General features: G+C 46.5%; 1 protein-coding gene across 1 annotated transcript in view; it reads left to right on the top strand.

The window, feature by feature from the left end:
* LOC134945475 (glucagon receptor-like) overlaps positions 1–20,374 on the top strand; it is a 221,346-nt gene extending 200,972 nt beyond the window's left edge. Inside the window, exon 14 of the mRNA XM_063934788.1 lies at positions 20,285–20,374. Within this exon, the coding sequence (XP_063790858.1) occupies positions 20,285–20,356 (72 nt within the window). The 3' untranslated portion in view covers positions 20,357–20,374. The remainder of the gene's footprint in view (positions 1–20,284) is intronic.
* The last annotated feature ends 455 nt before the right edge of the window (positions 20,375–20,829 follow it).

The raw sequence follows: 20,829 nt of genomic DNA, 5'->3' as shown, positions 1-20,829 counted from the left end.
CTGACTAATGTGGTATGATGAGGATTTCATAAAGGACAACAGTACTAGTAGGTGATGTCATGTTGAAAGACCCAAAAGAGACAACACAACATGAGGCAGGATGTAATGGAGTATGACGGAGGTGTGGGATGCCAGCCGTTCCTGGACGTTTTTTTTTTAAAGCGGCAGTCATTTACAAGACATGGTTTTGCCTTGAAAATGACTGGCACTTTAAAAAATAGAGTTCGGCCGGCATCCTGCGCCTCCAGCAAACTCGGACGCCGTTACATCCCGCATCTGGCGTCAATACAGACACTACTAATTGTTAGGATCTGCTGCAATACCAGCTACAGAAGCCAGGTGGCAACACTTGACAACTGCACATTCTTTTTCACTTCCTACAACCAGCACTCTGCCAAGTTAGGACTAAAGCAGGGTAAAAGTCCGATCCACTGGCATATCGCTCACATTGGTGGATATCGGGCAGTGTGTATGCCTAATATGCAGGTGACTGCTGTTGCTAGCGACGTCGCCAGGTTTCATGTGCTGCAAGTACAGATTTGTATAAACGACAGTTTTTGTCCATTTTCCAGTGCTTGGGAGCAAACGGTCGATTGTCATTTGCTCTCATCCATTACCAGATATTAATTCCAACCATCCAAATCTGGCAGATGATCTACCTGATAATTGTGTAGTGTATGCCCAGCTTCACACATAGCGGAGTTGAGAGAATAGTCTGAGACAAGGGAAGAGTTTTATTTTGTGTAGTTTTGTTACCGGCGAACCAATGAAGGGACTGAGCGGAGCAGTATAAATACGCCCTAATTAGGACATCCAAGACTAAATGGCCGAGAGACTAGTAACGCAGGCCAACTCTTATTTTGTGAGATCCAGAGAGAACAGATACATTTTGTAACCAGCCGCACTGTGGCAATTCTGAAATCCAAATGAGCTCATTAGTGTTCCAAAAGAAGTGGCATAGATAGAGAAGAGTAGAGCACCTAGTATCATGCATTATTGTACCCAACCGATAAAGCAGAGGAGCTGGATCCAGAGAAACGGACACTAAAAGACCGGTTGAAGAAGTAGGATGAGAACCAGGATAGGACAGTGTGCTGTAGATGGAAATGTAGAATGTTTTGAGAAGAGAGTGGTCAGTAGTGACCACTTAAGACCCACTTCTTTACCAAACCCAGCCAAATCTCATCCTAACCGTCTGTCCTATGCTCGGTCTACCCCATCTGTGTCACCCCTGTCTGTCTGCCCCTCCCCTTTAGAATGTAAGCTCTCACGAGCAGGGCCCTCTTCCCTCATGTGCTTATCCTGGTCTTAATTTAATAATCCTCAACTGCCCAAATCCCGCAGTTTTTTGGCCACCTTGGAACTTATCTAACTGTCGTTTACTGGTGTAGATATGCTTAGTTACCCTGTACTTGTCCTATATTGTCTTCAACTGTAAGTCACTGTTTTCCTGTTTTGATTATGTGCGTATGTACTCTGTAATTGGGCGCTGCGGAACCCTTGTGGCGCCATATAAATAAAGGATAATAATAATAAATAATAATAATAATAATAGTGTAAAATGCAGCAGAGACGTCCAGGAGAATTAGAAGTGAGTAAAAGGAGATCTTTTTCTCTTTCATCCACTAGGGTACACTGGAGATCTCAGACAGCTGGGGTGTGAAGGATGGCACTCGCCAGGGGCGCCAGGCAAGGAGGGGGTGCCACCCGTGGCCAAAGGGTAGAAAACTAGTACTGTCAGACTGTACCTGGTGAGAGTCTGTTACTGGTGGAGTGGCACCGGTGTCCGGCAGCACCGCACTTGTAACCAGACTCAAAATAAAAAACAGCTCCCATCAGCCCTTGTTGCTGGGAACTCCTGACAGCAAGGGAGCCACACCGGCAGTAACAGACTCTCACCAGACACACATCAATTGTTATATAGCACAGTGCTATAGATCTATTTGTTGTTGAAGATAATAAAAAAGTGTCAGTGTTTGGGAGAAGGGACTGTATTTCAAGGCCAGGTTCAAGGAAATGTATATCAGTTAATTGGATAATTGATCATTTTATCTTGGAAGTGATGGCACCCTGATGTTTCTTCTAACAGGAAGCACTTCTACCATCCAACTAATGGTGTTTGGTTAATGGTTGGGTCCATTTGAGGCTCATCTCACAGCATTTGAGATGCAGTCAAGATGCTGGCGTTTGGCATCCCGGCAGTCTGAAAGCGGACGCCAGCATCCCGAAACTGCTCGGAATGCTGATGCTGGCATCCCAACATAGATAGCGATGCAGAATGCCAAAATTCGAATTGAGTTGGTGCCAAAGTCTCCACTGGCAAGCTGCGTGGGAGGGTTAGGCTGCGAGGGTGGGAGGGATAGGGTTAGGCTGCGAGGGTGGGAGGGATAGGGTTAGGCTGCAGGGAGGGAGATTAGGAAGGGTGGGTTAGGGTTAGGCTCCACTGAAGAGCCTGGGGGGGGGGCGGGTTAGGGTCAAGCTGTGGGAAAGGTGGGTTAGGGGGGGAGGGATGGTGTAACGTGAATACGAGACACTACTGTGCGGTGTAATGTGAATGAGGGACACTACTGTGTGGCATAATTTGAATTAGGGATACTATTGTGTCCACGCCCTTCCCCCACAAGACCATGCCCCATTTTCAATACTCACACCTTATTTCAAATGTGTGTAGGGGGGTGCCAGCCCCTTACTTTGCCAGGGGCGCTCGGACCCCTAGATACACCCCTGACCGGAGGTAGCGCAATAGAACAAAACAATTATGCACAGCTGGCTTCTCCCCCTTCACGCCCCCCAATCCCTCCAGTTTGAAAAATTGTGCTGGAGGTAGCAGCACAAGAAAGGAGCTCTTGCTCCATGAGAGACTTTCTTTACTTTAAATACTGTGATGAGCCGATCCAGCCTATAGGAAAGGAAGGAGAAGGCTCTCTAGACTGTATTCACAGTTTAAGGGGGATATCCAATTAGCCACGGTAACTTACCAGGGCTAATTGTCCCGCCGTGGGCAAGCTAATTAGCCCCGATAACCCGCAGCACGTACCAGCTTATCGGGAATTTTGTTTCACCTGCCTCCGGCAGGCGAAGCAGAATCCCCAGAACCAGCTCCGTTTTCGTCCGAAAACGGGGCCGTTTCACACGAAAACACAAGGTTTCACTGAGCTCGTGTGTTTTCGGGAGAAGGGTTTTTTTTATATTTTTTTTTTTACAGGCAATCCATCTGGATAGCCTGTAAAAAAACCAAACGTGAAACATCGGAAAAAAGTCAGAAAAACGGCCGTTTTTCGGACCCGATGTTTTCCTGGGGATAATTGGATATCCCCCTATGTGAGACATAGATCCCGTCAGAAGGGATCAGCATCTCACCCGGAGGATCTGACAGAGCAGTGAGTACTATAAGCAGGGGACAGAGCGGGCAGCAGGGCACCCTAATCCCCCATAGCAATGCATTCCCTCAGCAGAAATTTACAGTCAGAGGCAGCAGCTGGGGCGCAGCTAGTGGAGGTCGCGCGGGAGTAAGAGGCAGCATGGCGGCGGCCAGGTGATACCGGAGCGCACAGCGCAGAATGTTACCGCCAGTGTGGGATTTCTGTGCCTATCCACGTTAAGAAGAGGGGGGGGGGGGGGGGGAGAGACACTCTGCTGAGGGGAATAGGCATGCGGGAAACTAGGCTGCGAGGTGACTAAAATTATTTTTTTATATTTCCAGCTGTGTGACTTCCAATTTTTCATTGCTCCCTTTATCCCTATGGTCTTTCTCTACCTACTCTAATAGGGTGAAAGTACTGCTGATCGGTGTGTGTGTGTGTGTGTGTGTGTGTGTCTTTAACATGTCTAAAGCACCAACCAACACCACAAAGACTTGCTATGTTTGTTCAAAATGTGGAAAAAAAGAGCACTAATGTTGGCAGCTCTGGGGTGTGCGACACATGTTTGGGAATGGACGCTCAACCTGGGAGCAGTGGTCCGTCTGGGTCATGGGAACATGCCCTAGCAGATATTTCTAAGGAAATGGCGGAATCCCACAAGTAACATTTAGAATGGGCTGTGGGTTTTTACAAGACTATGAAGGAATTCCTAATTATAATAACTCCGCCCGCACCAGTAGAAAAGAACGTGCGTAAACCGGTTAAGAGACCCCTCCCTATCCTGCAGGAAGAGGAGGAGGGTCTCATAGATGATGAGGAGGAGGGAGAGTCAGTAGAGGCGATTACTGATGTCAGTCCTCAGGAGGAAGATGCTGAGGTCAAGGGGTTAGAATCCTTAATTGAAGCGGTTAAACAGGTCCTTAACTTCAAAGATGAAGCGATTAAAGGAACCTGAGGTCTTTGATCTATTTGAGTCTCAGAAACCGCAGAGCGCAGTGTTTCCGATTCCTCAGACTCTACAGGATCAAACGGGTGAAGCCTGGAAACAGCCAGATAGACGCTTCCAGATTTCGTAAAAAGTTCACAGCTAATTACCCATTGCCTAAGGGTGTCATGTCTAAGTGGGAGGTCCCTCCAATCGTGGACCCCTCCCTGGCTAGACTGTCTAAGTAGACAATCTTACTTATGCCAAATTTGACTACACTGAAGTATGTGTCAGAACGAAAGTTGGATATGGCACTGAAATCTGTCTTTGTGGCGGCAGGTGCATCACAAAGGCCTACGATTATTAGTGCTTGGGTAAATAAGGCTATTGTAGCATGGGCTGGTCAAATTGTTTAGGCGGTGGTGGAGGATAACCGCCAGGAAGAGAGAGCTTGACTAGCGGAGCATATCCAGGAGTCGGCCACATACATTTGTCAAGCTAGAAATGATGCTAGCAGGATAGAGTCTCGGCTTCAGCTATATTGGCCAGAAGGATTCTGTGGCTCAGAGAATGGCAAGTGGACTCAGATTCCAAAAAGGCAGTGGAGGCGATCCCCTTTGTTGGGGAGGCTTTATTTGGTCCGGAACTAGATAAGTGGATTTCACAAGCAACAGCGGGGGAAAAAAATCTACTTTTCTGCCTACCACGTATCCTAGAACTACACCACCGGTCAGAAGAAATTACTCTGGTCCAGTGTTCAACTCATTTACAGTAGGTCTCAATCCTTTCGAGCTAGTGGAAGAGGTTTTGGCGGACAGACTCGTGGAAACAGAGGCCGTTCCCAGTCCACAACCCGAAAACAGGACACTAAAGCCGCTGATAAGACTGTGGTATGATGGTCTCCCAGCTCACCTTGGGTCTCCTATGGTGGGCGCATGGCTGGAAAGGTTTCAGGGCAGCTGGGCCGAAACCTCACCAGAAGTCTGGACCAACAATATTTCCCAGGGTTACAAAATAGAATTTCTGAACCAACCTCACAGTCAGTTCTTTACGACAGGCCTTCCCCGATGCCTTCAGAAAGCGAAGGCATTAGACACGGCAATTCAAAAGTTGCTTCAGACGGAAGTAATTTGGTCTGTCTCGACTCCTCAAAGAGGAACGGGATTTTATTCAAATTTTTTTTAGTAGTGCCAAAACCAGATGGGTCAGACCAATTCTCAATTTAAAGGTGTTAAACCAATTCCTGACAACTTTCAAATTCAAGATGGAATCAATACAGTCATTGCGGGACTAGAGCAAAGGGAGTTCATGGTGTCGATGGACATAAAGGATGCGTACCTACATGTCCCAATTTGGGCCCCACACCAAGCCTATTTACGGCTTGCAGTAGACAAGAATCATCAGTTCAGAGCTCTACCGTTCGGCCTCATCAGTCCCGAGAGTCTTCACAATGATCATGGCAGTCATGGTAGCGAAATTGACACCGTTGGGGATAACGATAATACCGTATCTGGATGACCTTCTTATCAAGGCTCATGCTCAGGACCGGTTGATTCGGGATGCTTAAATAACTCACCAGTTTGATTCGACACAGCTGGATCAGAAATGTAAAGAAATCCAATCTGCAACCAACGCAGGGGATTCAATTCCTGGGTCTCATTTTAGATACAATTCAAATGAGGGTGTTTCTCCCAGAAGACAAGATTCGAGACATCAGGGAGATGGTACGTCAGGTTCTACAAAACCAGACGGTCTCATTGCATCTTTGTGTACACCTTCTAGGGAAGATGGTAGCAGCCTTCAAAGCGATCCAATATTGCAGACCTATTCAGCTGAATCTGATTGCTCAGGGGGCAGGCATGCATTTACTTCTTCACCGAAGGATTCGCTTGTCGCCCCAGGCCAGGACCTCGTTAATTTGGTGGTCGGTCCACAGGGACCTAGCAGCGGAAAAGAGGTTTGGAATCTGGTACTGGAAAATTTTTACAAATGATGCCAGTTTCAGAGGATGGGGAGAAGTATTGGACAGCCATCAGTTTTAGGGCAGATGGTCACCACAGGAGAGCAGTCTTCCAATAAGTGTACTGGAGCCAAGAGCCATTTACAATGCTCTACTTCTGGCGGAAGACCTAGTATGGGCTCAGCACGTGAGAGTGCAATCGGACAATGTGAAGGCAACTGCATACATAAACCGTCAAAGAGGAACAAGAAGCCGCATGGTTTTAGTAGAGGTCACAAAGATTCTGTCTTGGACAGAAAAGCGCAACATAATTCTGTCGGCAGTCTTCATTCCAGGAGTGGACAATTGAGAAGCAGACTCTCTCAGTCATCAAGATATGCATCCAGGAGAGTGGTGTCTACACCCACAGATATTTGATGCAGTAGTACGACGATGGGGTCTACCACAGATAGACCTAATGGCTTCTCGGAACAACCATCATCTGCCAAGGTATGTGGCCAGGACGCGGAATCCAGCACCAGAGACGGAGAATGCATTTTCGATTCCATGGTCCTACGATCTGGTGTACATCTTCCCGCCGTTTCCCGTTACTGAGTGTGTTAAAAAAAAAGTGAAACGGGAAAGAGCGTGGATGATTTAATAGCACCAGACTGGCCTTGCAGAAGTTGGTACTCGGACCTGAGGGGACTCCTGGCGGCAGATCCGTGGAATCTGCCAGAGGGAAGACCTGTTGTCACAAGGCCCATTCCTTCACCCAGACCTGAACGGTCTAAATTTGACTGCGTGGTTCTTGAAACCAGGATACTAAGAGACAGAGGTATTTTGAAATCGGCTATTCCTACCATGTTAGCTGCAAGCCAGTCACTGCAGAACACTACTATATAAAATGGAAGAAGTACATGGACTGGTGTCAGTCTAAGGGTTGGAATCCCAGTGAGTTCCGCCAAAATAGACTTTTAAGGATTCTCCAAAATGGCTTGGATGGAGGTTTGAGATTGGGATCGGCCCTCTCCATTCTTTTCCAGCAACGTCTGGTGTCCTTGCAGGAGGTCCAGACATTTTTGCAGGGTGTGTTGAGTATACAACCACCTTTTCGGCCTCCCACAGCTCCGTGGGATCTAAATTTAGTGCTAGAATTTTTTACATCGGCGGTCTTCGAGTCTTTGGAGAAGGCAGATCTGAAATACATGTCCTGGAAAGTAGCCCTGCTCCTAGCCTTGGCATCAGCAAGGAGGCTCTGTCAGTGTAAAAGAGGCTCTGTCAGTGTCAGGCTCTGTCAGTGTAAAAGTGTTAGGGGCTCTGTCGTGTAAAAGTCCTTTCTTAGTTTTTCATGAGGACAGAGCGGAGCTCCGTACAAAACTGGAGTTTTTACCTAAGGTGGTTACGGGTTTCCACATTAACCAACCCACTGTGGTCCCCTCTTTCCAATACTTGGCCTTGGATGTGGTCACAGACTTAAGGGTTTATGTACAGGCTACGGCTTTGATTAGGAAATCTGATGCTTTGTTTGTTCTGTATGATGGACACAGGAGGGGTTGGCCAGCTTTGAAACAAACCTTGGCTAGATGGATAAGGCTAACCATCAAACAGGCATATATCTCTAGTGGTAAGAGGGTTCCATTTCGGGTAGGTGCTCATACCACCAGATCAGTGGGTGCTTCATGGGCTGTGGCTAGAGGAGCCTCCACTACCCAGCTTTGCAGAGCTGCAATGTGGTCATCGACACACACGTTCACTCGATTCTACAGGTTTGATACGTTTGCATCTAGAGATGAAAGGTTTGGACGTTTGGTTCTTCAGGCTTTGGACAGCACTCCCGCCCATGGGAGTATCTTTGGGACGTCCCCAGCTGTCTGAGATCTCCAGTGTCCCCTAGTGGATGAAAGAGAAAAGAGGATTTTGGTACTTACCGATAAATCCATTTTTCTGAATCCACTCAGGGACACTGGACGCTTACCTCAGTGCTGTCAGCCTGCGTGTTCTTGTTAAAGTTAGTTCAAACAGTTTTACTATTATGTTCATAATTCTTGGTTGCCGTTTGACTTGTTTGTACGTTTGTTTCCTCCCCTTATGACTTTGACTTTTCATGTTCCCTCTTCTCTATGTCAATTTTTCAAACTGGAGGGATTGGGGGGCGTGAAGATGGAGGAGCCAGCTGTGCATATTTTTTTTTTGTTATATTGTGCTACCTCCGGTTTGCATCCTTCACACCCCAGCTGTCTGAGATCTCCAGTGTCCCCGAGTGAATTCAAAGAAATGGATTTATCGGTAAGTACCAAAATACTCTTTTTGGCCAAGATGAATCTACTATTTCCAAAGGTACAGCTGGCAAGAGTTCTTCCCTCATCCAGAGAAGACCAGGCTGTAGGTTCAGATAGCACTACACTCAGAATAAAGACAAAATTGACTTTGAAGATCAGGTGAAACCGTTAGGAATACATAAAAATAACAGTGCCAAAATAAGGACAAAATCCTCTGAATGGATGGAAGCATAATTGGACTTGCAGCAATCAGGACAAGAGGGTCAAATGTCATCAAGAAGGCATACCACCTGGAAACTACAACAGTTGCTAAAATGTTGGACGTTTACAACTTCAAAGACCACAAGACCAACAGAGGTAAAGGAAGTGCTGGCAAGTATTCTTCTGAAGTGGTCATCGGCATTCATTGCAGAACAGGATTTTGGAATGAATACTCCATTTTTTTGTTTAATGATAAATGTCCAGTGTCCAGTGAGTTTCATAAAACCTTCAACCTATATGGAGCATTGGGGCCTGCTAGATGAATAACTGGCCCCTGGGGCTCCATGCTAGAGGGAGTATCACCAGAGGAAAAGTGCAGTTTTTTTGGAGAGTCCTCAAATTCATATATGAATAACATTCTACAGTAGACAATATGGAGTCCATTTCACTGGGTGTAATGGGACATTTGCTGGCTTGAGAGATGCCTATCTGCACGCAACCACACAGCAGGGCTTCTTGTTTGTTTTTAATTTTGTCAGGGCAGCCACCAGTGGCGTAACTAGAAATTTTTCTCCCCCAAGCCAAAAAATCCTTCGCCCCCCCCCCCACACACACACATAACCCCCATAATTGGCACTAGTAAAGAGACAAATATGCACGCGCCTACGTCGCGCGCGCCGCCAAAAGGGGTGTGTGGCTTCGTTGAAATGGGCGTGGCTTCGCGTAAAGGGGCGTGGCATTGCAGGAAAAGACTACCTTATACCCCAGTTTTGCAACCTGCACGCCCAGACGTTAGCCACCACAGGAAAGAAAAATAATCCTGATTCATGCCCCTTACATTATTTGTCATTTTTCCTCCTTATAGTAATGCCCAGTATACATTATTCCACATACTGCAATGGCCTTAGCCATTATGCCACACACAATAATGCACATGACACAATATGCACACACTGTAATGCCCCCGACACATTATGCCACACACCGTAATGCCTGTGACACATTATGGCAGGAATCGCAATGCCCGTTATACATTATGCTACACACTGCAATGCCCCTGATACATTATAGCACATACAATGTCTGTGACACAGTATGACACACACAATGATCCTGAGACATTATATCACATACCACAATGCCCGTGATATAGTATACAACACACCGTAATGCCTGACACATTATGACACACACCGCAATGTCCGTGATACATTATGCCACACACCGTAATGCCCATTACACATTAAGTTCTACAGTAAGGCTTCTAATTACTTTTAAATTACCTGCTCGTTGCCAGGGGTTTCATGCTCTTGGTTCCATGCACGGTGCCAGGGGTTTTCATGCTCAGGGTGTCATGCTCGTTGCCAGGGGTTTCATGCACTGGGTGTCATGCTCGTTGCCAGCGGTTTCATGCTCTTGGTTCCATGCACGGTGCCAGGGGTTTTCATGCTCAGGGTGTCATGCTCGTTGCCAGGGGTTTCATGCACTGGGTGTCATGCTCGTTGCCAGGGGTTTCATGCACTGGGTGTCATGCTTGTTGCCAGGGGTTTCATGCACTGGGTGTCATGCTCGTTGCTAGGGGGTAGTGCTTGTTGCTAGGGCCTTGCTCCCAGTGCCACATATGCCCCCAGTGCCAGATATTCCCCCACAGTGCCAGGTATATGCCCCCAGTGCCAGATCTTCCCCCACAGTGCCAGGTATATGCCTCCAGTGCCAGATCTTCCCCCACAGTACCAGGTATATGCCCCCAGTGCCAGATCTTCCCCCACAGTGCCAGATATTCCCCCACAGTGCCAGGTATATGCCCCCAGTGCCAGATATTCCCCCACAGTGCCAGGTATATGCCCCCAGTGCCAGATATTCCCCCACAGTGCCAGGTATATGCCCCCAGTGCCAGATATTCCCCCACAGTGCCAGGTATATGCCCCCAGTGCCAGATATTCCCCCACAGTGCCTGCTCGCCCCCCCCCCCCCCCGCCCCCCGCTCCTTTGTGTTGGAGGGACACGGAGCGCATAGCGCGCCTCTCCTGTGTCCCTCCTGGCTCTCCTGCCGGTCTAATAAAGGAAGTGCCGGTCCGTGAGCCAATCAGAGCTCACGAACGGCACTTCCTTTATTAGACCGGCCGGGGGAGAGCCAGGGAGGGACACAGGAGAGGCACGCGATGTGCGCTCCGTGTCCCTCCTTACAGCAGCGGAGAGAAGGAGACCGCAGATTGACATGCGGACGCTCGTCCGCATGTCAATCTGTGCAAAGTCAGTGGCGCCCCCGCAGCCCCTCGCCCCCAAGCCACCACGAGGACTGCGGGGGTAGTAGTTACGCCGCTGGCAGCCACTATCCTGCCATTCAGCTATCCAGAATACCAAGATTTTTTCTGAAAGTCTTAATTGTTCTCCCAGTAGAGACATTCAGTGATATGCTCATCCTGGTAGAGGCTTAGGATCCACACTCATTGACTGTACAAACTGTCACAATTCAGCATCAAGTTTGGCTGATGTGCTGGCACAAACCCCTGCATTGTCCAACAATATTTCTAGGTGCATTACAAGGGTTCGCACATGCAAATTCCTCATAGGTTTGAGTGGACATCAAACTCATTTCTACCAGACTACAGGTGAAACTCAAAATTACAATATCGTGCAAGAGTTCATTTATTTCAGTAATTCAACTTAAAAGGTGACACTAATATTATATAGACTCATTGGGGGGAATTCAAATGTTTGAAAAGTCGGTTGGGTGTCTGTTTTTTCCTGTCTATGATATAGGAAAAAACAGACACCCAACTGACTTTTCAAACACTTGAATCTTCCCCATTACATGCAAAGTGAGATATCTGAAGCCTTTATTTGTTATAATTTTGATGATCATCTTTCTCTTGGCAATGCCCCATAGATTCTCTATGGGGTTCAGGTCAGGCGAGTGTGGGTGAGCTTTACAAGAAGTGGACTGAGGCTGGAGTTAGTGCATCAAGAGCCACCAACAACAGAAGGATCCTGGATATGGGCTTCAAATGTATTCCTCTTGTCAAGCCGCTCCTGAACAACAACCAATGTCAGAAGCGTCTTACCTGGGCTAAAGAAAAAGAAAACTGATCTGTTGCTCGGTGGTCCAAAGTCCTCTTTTCTGATGAGAGCAAATTTTGCATCTCATTTGGAAACCACGGTCCCAGAGTATGGAGGAAGAATGGAGAGGTACACAATCCAAGATGCTTGAAGTCCAGTGTGAAGTTTCCAGTCTGTGTTGATTTGGGGAGCCATGTCATCTGTTGGTGTTGGTCCACTGTGCTATATTAAGTCCAGAGTCAACACAGCCATCTACCAGGACATTTTAGACCACTTCATGCTTCCTTCAGCAGACAAGCTTTATGGAGAGGTTGACTTCATTTTCCAGCAGGACTTGGCACCTGCTCACACTGCCAAAAGTACCAAAACCTGGTTCAGTGACTGTGGGATTAATGTGCTGGATTGGCCAGCAACCTCGCCTGACCTGAACCCCATAGAGAATCTATGGGGCATTGCCAAGAGAAAGATAAGATACATGAGACCGAACAATGCAGAAGAGCTGAAGGCCGCTATTGAAGCATCCTGGTCATAACACCTCAGCAGTGCCACAGGCTGATAGAATCCATGCCACACCGCATTGAGGCAGTAATTCATGCAAAAGGTGCCCAAACCAAGTACCGAGTACATATGCATGATTATACTTTTCAGAGGGCCGACATTTTTGTATTTAAAATCCTTTTTTTATGGACTTTATGTAATATTCTAATTTTCTGAGATTTTGGATTTAGGGTTTTCTTATGCTGTAAGGCACAATCATCAACATTATAACAAATAAAGTTTTGAAATATCTCACTTTGCATGTAATGAGTCTATATAATATATTAGTTTCACCTTTTCAGTTGAATTACTGAAATAAATGAACTTTTGCACAATATTCTAATTTTCTGAGTTTCACCTGTATGATGCTCTGCTTTCTCAGCCAGATAATCCATGAAAGAGTTGAACAGTGCAGTTGTGTGTAGTTTCTGCACCGGCCAATGGAAGAGCCAAAGTCAAGTTGACATTGGCAGCTTATAAGCCTTAAAGAATTGTACTATACTGTAATGTTTACTTTATATTGGCTTCTTGCATATCCAGTCACTCCCATGGCCATGGGAAGGATCAGAGAATAGGGAGAATGGCTTCTAAATTTACAGTATCTTTTCCTGGACTAGTAAATGGCACTTGTCTAAACTTGTATACTGAAGGTAGGAGGCATAAAAACAAACAAACAATAAAAAAGGATTTAAATGTGGCCATAGAGTTAATTGCATACTGGTGCTCACAGAACGATAGAAAACGCTTTTCATATTTTTTACTAAAACCTGCTTACATAATATATAAAAGTGTTAAAGTCAAAATAAATCTCAGTGTTACCCTGCCGTCAACTGTAACTGGAGAAGCTGAAATTTCAGTTGGTTAAGCTGCTGTGACAGCACAGCTCATTCACACAGTGCTTGTTCTTTACCTCTATTTTTAAACCTTTGCAGCATTCCAAATCATCTCTGGGAAGAAATTTATATAGAGTACTAGTTGTCTGGGCCAGCAAGGAACAGTAACTAATACACAGCTTTAAGATGTCATACAGGAAACCATTTCCAAAAATGGCAAAAGTAGAGAACACTAAAAAATAGGATTTTAATTACCTGCCGGTAAATCCTTTTCTCGTAGTCCGTAGAGGATGCTGAGGTCCATTTTAGTACCATGGGGTATAGATGGTTCCGCAGGAGCCTTCGGCACTTTAAGACTTTTCAACAGTGTGAACTGGCTCCTCCCTCTATGCCCTTCCCCCAGACCTCAGTATAGGAACTGTGCCCGAGGAGACGGACATACTCGAGAGAGGAATTACTATTAAACTTGTGGCGAGATTCACACCAGCTCACACCATCCACAAACATCATGTCGGCTAACATGGCCTTTAACATAAGTCATGCCAACCAGCATGCATAACGCAACAGCAACAGCTGTTAACAACTGAACACATGAAACAATGTGCAAAAAGATAAATGTAAATCAGCAGGAAAAATTAGCACTGGGTGGACGCCCAGCATCCTCTTCGGAGTACGAGAAAAGGATGTACCGGCAGGTAATTAAAATCCTATTTTCTCTTAAGTCCTAGAGGATGCTGGGGTCCATATTAGTACCATGGGGATGTACCAAAGCTCCCAGTATGGGCGGGAAAGTGCTAATGTTCCTGCAGAACTGACTGACCAAATTGAAGGTAGTCAGCAGCCAAGGTGTCAAACTTATAAAACTTATCAAATGTGTTTGCACCCAACCAAGCAGCAGCTCGGCAGATTTGCAAAGCCGAGACCCCCCGGTCAGCCGCCCAGGACGAACCTACTTTTCTTGTAGAGTGGGCTTTTACAGAAATCGGTAACGGCAATCCTGCCGTGGAATGAGCGTGCTGAATGGTACCCCTGATCCAGCGCGCAATAGTCTGCTTAGAAGCAGGACCCCCAATCTTGTTGGGGTCATAGAAGACAAACAGAGATTCTGTTTTCCTTATCCGAGCTGTTCTTGCAACATAAGTCCTCAGCGCTCTGAGGACATCCAAGGACCTTGGGACGGCTGAGGTGTCAGAAGCTACTGGCAGCACCATTGGTTTGTTGATATAAAAAGAAGACACAACCTTCGGAAGAAAGTGCTGACGTGTTCTCAGTTCAGCCCTATCTTCATGAAATATCAAATAAGGACTCTGTGACAGAGCCCCTAACTCAGACACTCGTCTGCCTGAAGCCAAGGCCAACAGCATGACTACTTTTCAAGTGAGAACTTTAACTCCACGTCTTGCAGAGGCTCAAAACAGTCCGATTTAAGGAACTGCTACACCACATTAAGATCCCATGGTGCCGCAGGAGGTACAAAGGGAGGTTGGATGCGCAGAACCCCTTTCACGAACGTCTGGACCTCAGGAAGAGAAGTCAATTGTTTCTGAAAGATAACGAACAAGGCCGAAATCTGAACCTTGATCGATCCTAATCTCAATCTAGCATCCACACCTGCCTGTAGAAATAGGAGAAGCCGTCCTAATTTAAACTTCACCGCAGGAGACTTCTTGGATTCACACCAAGATACATATGTTCTCCAAATACGATGGTAATGTTTGGACATTACCCCTTTCCTGGCCAGAATAAGTGTGGGAATGACTTCATTGGGAATACCCTTACGGGCTAGGATCTGGCGCTCAACAGCCATGCTGTCAAACGCAACCGCGGTAAGTCCTGATAAACTAACAGCCCCTGCTGAAACATGTCCTCGCGAAGATGAAGAAGCCGAGGATCTTCCATTAATAACTCTTGAAGATCTGGATACCAAACCCTCCTTGGTCAGTCCGGAGCAACGAGTATTGCTCAAACTCCTGTTCTTCCGATGATCTTGGGAACTTTTGGAGTAAGTGTAAGTGGAGGGAACAGATACACCGACCGAAACGGGATCCGGTCTGAAGATCGACAGTGTCTAGGTCGACAATGTTTAGGTCGACCACTATAGGTCGACAGTCACTAGGTCGACATGGATGGAAGGTCGACATGTGCTAGGTCGACAGGTCTAAAGGTCGACATGAGTTTTTCACATTTTTTTTGTTGTTGATTTTTTCATACTTAACGATCCATGTGGAGTACGACTGGAACGGTAAAGTGTGCCGAGCGAAGCGGTAGCGGAGCGAAGGCACCATGCCCGAAGCATGGCGAGCGAAGCGAGCCATGTGAGGGGACGCGGTGCACTAATTTGGGATCCCGGTCACTTTACGAAGAAAACGACACCAAAAATAAAAAAAATCCTCATGTCGACCTTTAGACCTGTCGACCTAGCACATGTCGACCTAGAAACCCTGTCGACCTTCCATCCATGTCGACCTAGTGACTGTCGACCTATAGTGGTCGACCTAAACATTGTCGACCTAGACACTGTCGATAAAACGAACCACACCCGACCGAAACACCCACTGGGTCACCAGTGCATCTATCGCTATTGCTTGTGGGTCTCTTGACCTGGAACAATATTTCTGAAGCTTCTTGTTGCGGTGTGATGCCATCATATCCACTTGAGGAACACCCCAACAACTTGTCACCTCCGCAAAGACTTCTTGGTGGAGGTCCCATTCTCCTGGATGGAGATTGTGTCTGCGGAGGAAGTCTGCTTCCCAGTTGTCCACTCCCGGAATGAAAATTGCCGACAGAGCTTTTGCATGTCTTTCTGCCCAGAGGAGTATCTTTGTCACCTCTTTTTGTTCCGCCTTTATGTAAGCTACTGCCGTTACATTGTCTGACTGGATCAGTATGGGACGACCTTGAAGAAGGTGTGCCGTTTGATGAAGACTGTTATACACAGCTCTCAACTCCAGAATGTTTATGTGAAGGTGAGTTTCTTTACTTGACCCTCTTCCTTGGAAGCTTTCGCCTTGCGTGACTGCTCCCCATCCTCGTAGACTTGCATCCGTGGTCACCAGGATCCAGGCCTGAATCCCGAACCTGCGTCCCTCCAGGAGGTGAGAAATTTGTAGCCACCACAGGAACTAAATGCTGGCTTTCGCTGACAAGATTATCCTTTGATGCATGTGGAGATGCGACCCTGACCACTTGTCCAGTAGGTCCCACTGGAAGACCCTGGCATGGAAACGGACATATTGTAGCGCATCGTAAGCCGCTACCATTTTCCCCAACAGGCGAATGCACTGATGAATTGATACTGTTCTTGGTCTCAAACGTTGTTTGACCATTCTCTGGATGTCCTAAGCCTTTTCCACCAGTAGAAATACTCTCAAAAATGATAATCTCATTGTCGGTTCGAACTGCGATTTTGGAAGTTTATGATCCAACCATGCTGTTGAAGCACCTTCGGGGACAATGCTATGTTCTGGAGTAGCTTGTCCCTGGATCTCGCTTTTATGAGGAGATCGTCCAATTATGGACTTATGTTGACTCTTTGTTTGCGAAGGAGAACCATCATCTCCGCCATCACCTTGGTGAATATTCTCGGAGCCGTGAAGAGCCCGAACGGTAATGTCTGGAATTGGTAGTGGCAATCCTGAACCGCAAACCTCAGGTACGCTTGATGTGGCGGGTAAATGGGGACATGCAAGTAAGCATCCTTGATGTCCACCGACACCAGAAATTACTTTTCTTCCAAGCTGGAAATCACCGCTCTCAAGGATTCCATCTTGAATTTGAACCTTTTCGAATAAAGATTCAGAGATTTTAGGTATAAAATCGGTCTGACCAAGCCATCCGGCTTCGGCACCACAAACAGGCTTGAATAAAAACCTTGGTTTCTTTGTTCGGCAGGAACCAAGGCAATTATTTTGTCTTGTCATAATTTGTGTATTGCGTTCAGGACATTTGTGCCGTCCTGAGCAGAAACTGGCAAGGCTGATTTGAAAAAAATCGGCATGGGGGAAGGTCTTGAAATTCCAACCTGTAACCTTGGGATACTATCTGTAATATCCAGGGATCCAGGTCTGAGTGAAGCCAGTCCTGGCTGAAATATAAAAGACGTGCCCCCACCCGATCGCACTCCCGCAGAGGAGCCCTAGCGTCATGCTGTGGCTTTTGCAGAAGTAGTTGCTGACTTCTGCTCCTGGGAGCTTGAAGGTGTTGTAGATTTTCTACCTTTTCCTCTCCCTTTTCCTGTGACAAAAGGGGTACTCTTAGCCTTTTTGTACTTGTTGGGCCGAAAGGACTGCATAGTATGAGAATGATATACTTTTTTTTTTTTTAGCCGATGTAGCTGCCGACGGCAGAAATGCTGACTTGCCAGATGTAGTAGTTGATATCATGGCATCTAGTTTCCAAAGAGGGCCTCACCATTGTAGGGGAGTGCCCAATATTTCTTTTGGATTCAGCATCAGCATTCCATTGGCGGATACAGAGCGCCCTGTGGCTGAAATCGCCATAGTAGAGGCCCTTGAGCCCAGTAAGCCTATGTCCTTCATAGCCTCAACCAAGTAACCTGCAGAATCTTTGATATGACCTAGAATTTGCAGCATATCATCGACCGTGTCAATATTAACAATTAAATTGTCTGACCACTTTTCCACTGCGTTACCTACCCATGCAGAAGCAATCGCAGGCCTGAGTAACGTACCCGTAGCAACACAGATGGACTTTAAAGTCGTCTCTAATTTGCGGTCAGCAGGTTCTTTTATGGAAGCTGACCCTGGGGCAGGTAAAACGATTTTCTTTGACAACCTAGAGACTGAGGTGTCTATCATTGGGGGTGACTCCCACTTACGCCTATCCTCTACAGGGAAAGGGCACGCTATCCTTAGACGGAGGAAAAGTCACCACCTGTTTTTTATTTAATTTAAAATAATCTTTTTCCTCAGGTGGAGGTGTTGTGTCAGGAAATTCCAACACCTCTTTTATAGTGACTATCATACATTGAATGCTCTTAGCCAGTTTGGGATCTACCCCCCTCAAATCTCCAGTGTCGACTTTAGTGTCGGTATCTGTGTCCCTTTGCATAATTTGGGTCAGAGACCTTTTCTGGGAACAGGAGGGGTCCCGAGTGGGTGACGTGGAGGAATCAGCAAACAGAGCATCCTCCACAGACTGTCTTACTTTGTCTGTTGTTCAGACTCAGAGAATTTACATATTACTCTGCAGCTTTCACACCCACACAGGCTCAGAACACTCTTGTGCCTCCAAAATGGTTTCCTCTGGGGAAGAACTTTCTCTAGACATGTTACACACGTGTACAGTCACACCACTCACACATACAGGGGAGCTATTGGGGACAGATCTACCTAAAGTCTGTCAGAGAGACCCAGAGGGGATTGCCAGTCCACACCACGCACCCTATATGTATTACATACAATGAATATACATATATACCAAAACAGCGCTTTTTATCCAATGTGAAGCCCGCAGACTTCAATAAATTATGTGCTCCCCTCCCCTTCTATAACACCCTGGTACTTGTATCAACGATGTGTGAGGAGAAGCAGCCTGTAGGATCAGCGCTCCAGCGTCTCTATGAGGAGAAAATGGCGTCAAATGAGTGTTACAAGCAATTCTGAGGTGATGCCCCGCCCCCTGTAATGGCACAGTTCAGCCACAGTAATATTTATACTGGCGGAGGTAGTGTACATCAGCGGCTCACATGTATGTACATTTTGCCAGTGAGAGTAAGGATTTATCATGTCCCTCAGAGCGCACCCCCCCCCCGCGCCCTGCACTGAGAGACATGTTGCTGCGCTGCGTCCCGCGCTGCGCTGGTACCTTTATGCCGCCATGATGACCGGAGGGCCCCTCTCTGCAGGTCTCCGGTTAATACTCACCAGCCTTCTGACTTCTGGCTCTGTTAGGGGGTGGCGGCAGTGCTGTGAGAGTGAGCAGCAGCCAGGCAAGGGTTGTGTTCAGTACCCTTCAGGAGCTAATGGTGTCCTGTCAGCGGAAGCAGAGCCATTAAACTAACTGAGAAGTTGGTTCCTACTCCCCCCCCCCTAAGTCCCACGAAGCAGGGAAGCTGTTGCCAGCAGGTTCCCTGTAAAATAAAAAAACCTAACAAAGTATTTTTCAGTCAAACTCAGTAGAGCTTGATAAAGGCTCTGGTGAGCTGAAACGCGTTGGTGAACACCATCTGCCTGGACAGCAACCCAGTTTTGGACTGACGGTGGATCCTTGTTCTAGAGAGGCACCACAGACACTATACTAAACGAGACTTGGTGTGCATTATACACCTTAATTTGAGGTACGCTGCCAGCCATATGTTTAAATACCCTTGTTCTTATATTAAAATTGAGTTACACTATTGTGGTTCCTCCTGTTTATTCTTTACATATACTCGAGATGAAGAATTTACATTTTTCTGAACCAAAAGTGTAGAGAGAATTGGAGGACCTATAACTCAAACGGACTTGAGAGAACAAGGGAATCACGTATTTTGGGCATCTTTATTGGAATCATACATTAAGAATCTACCTTTTTTATACAAATCCCACCATAATAAGGGGGAACAAGGACATAGAACTGTGACTGTATTATATCACAATAGGAGATTGCGCAAAAACCACACCCTTGTACCTTACAGTAGAGCTTCATTGATGTGCAGCCAGTCTCCCGGGCACATTTTCTAAACTGAGGTCTGGGGGAGGGGCATAGAGGGAGGAGCCAGTTCACACTGTTGAAAAGTCTTAAAGTGCCAAAGGCTCCTGCGGAACCGTCTATACCCCATGGTACTAAAATGGACCCCAGCTTCCTCTAGGACGTAAGAGAAAAACAATGTTATTTCACTTTCGATTTTATTTCTAGCCTTGGTATATAGGTAGACAATATGCAATGTTATTCATAGGCTCAGTACCGCATCGATTTTGCAAGTATGTTTTTATTCAAATAAACCTACTTCTATTGTTGCAGCTGCTTTTTCCAAGTTGATAGGTGTTGGGTGAAATTGTAAAGGAACTTAGCCATAGATATGCCACGCTGGTTGTAGCAGGACAGCTGTATACGAAGCCATAGCAAATCTGTAGTAACACAGTGACGTATGCCTTACAGCTGCGCCAATATTAATTCTGAGCATTTTGCCCCTTTTTCAGGTGAAGTATGAGATCCATAAGAAATGGCAGATATGGAAAATGGACGGGACGGCCGTGCTGTGCCACCAGTGACCTATCAGTCAATGTGAGCCTATAAGACATGAACTCTGGCCCGCATCATGTCATATGGTTACCAGACCCCCCCTCCACAGCCAAAATACTGTTTCTCTGCTGGTAGGAGATAACAGCACATAATGACATCTCACAGCTCTCACCCCAGAGGCACCAGCCCAGGGTCCATTTATCAAAGTGACCGACTGGCAATGATGAATTATGTTCACACCAATGAGAAGCTGAAGGACTATTGTTAAACCCGCTTAAATACAGTGGGGCAAAAAAGTATTTGGACAGCCACCGATTGTGCAAGTTGACCCACTTAAAAAGATGAGAGGTCTGTAATTTCCATCATAGGTACACTTCAACTGTGAGAGACAGAATCTGAAAGAAAAAAAAAACAACAACAGGAAATCACATTGTATGATTTTGAAACAATTTGTATATTCTTGTGGAAAATAAATATTTGGACAACTGCCAAGCAGCAACAT

Source organism: Pseudophryne corroboree, chromosome 7, assembly GCF_028390025.1.
Source record: "Pseudophryne corroboree isolate aPseCor3 chromosome 7, aPseCor3.hap2, whole genome shotgun sequence".
Lineage (NCBI taxonomy): Eukaryota > Metazoa > Chordata > Amphibia > Anura > Myobatrachidae > Pseudophryne > Pseudophryne corroboree.
Note: the sequence above shows the minus strand (reverse complement) of the source record. Positions and strands in the feature narration are given on the sequence as shown.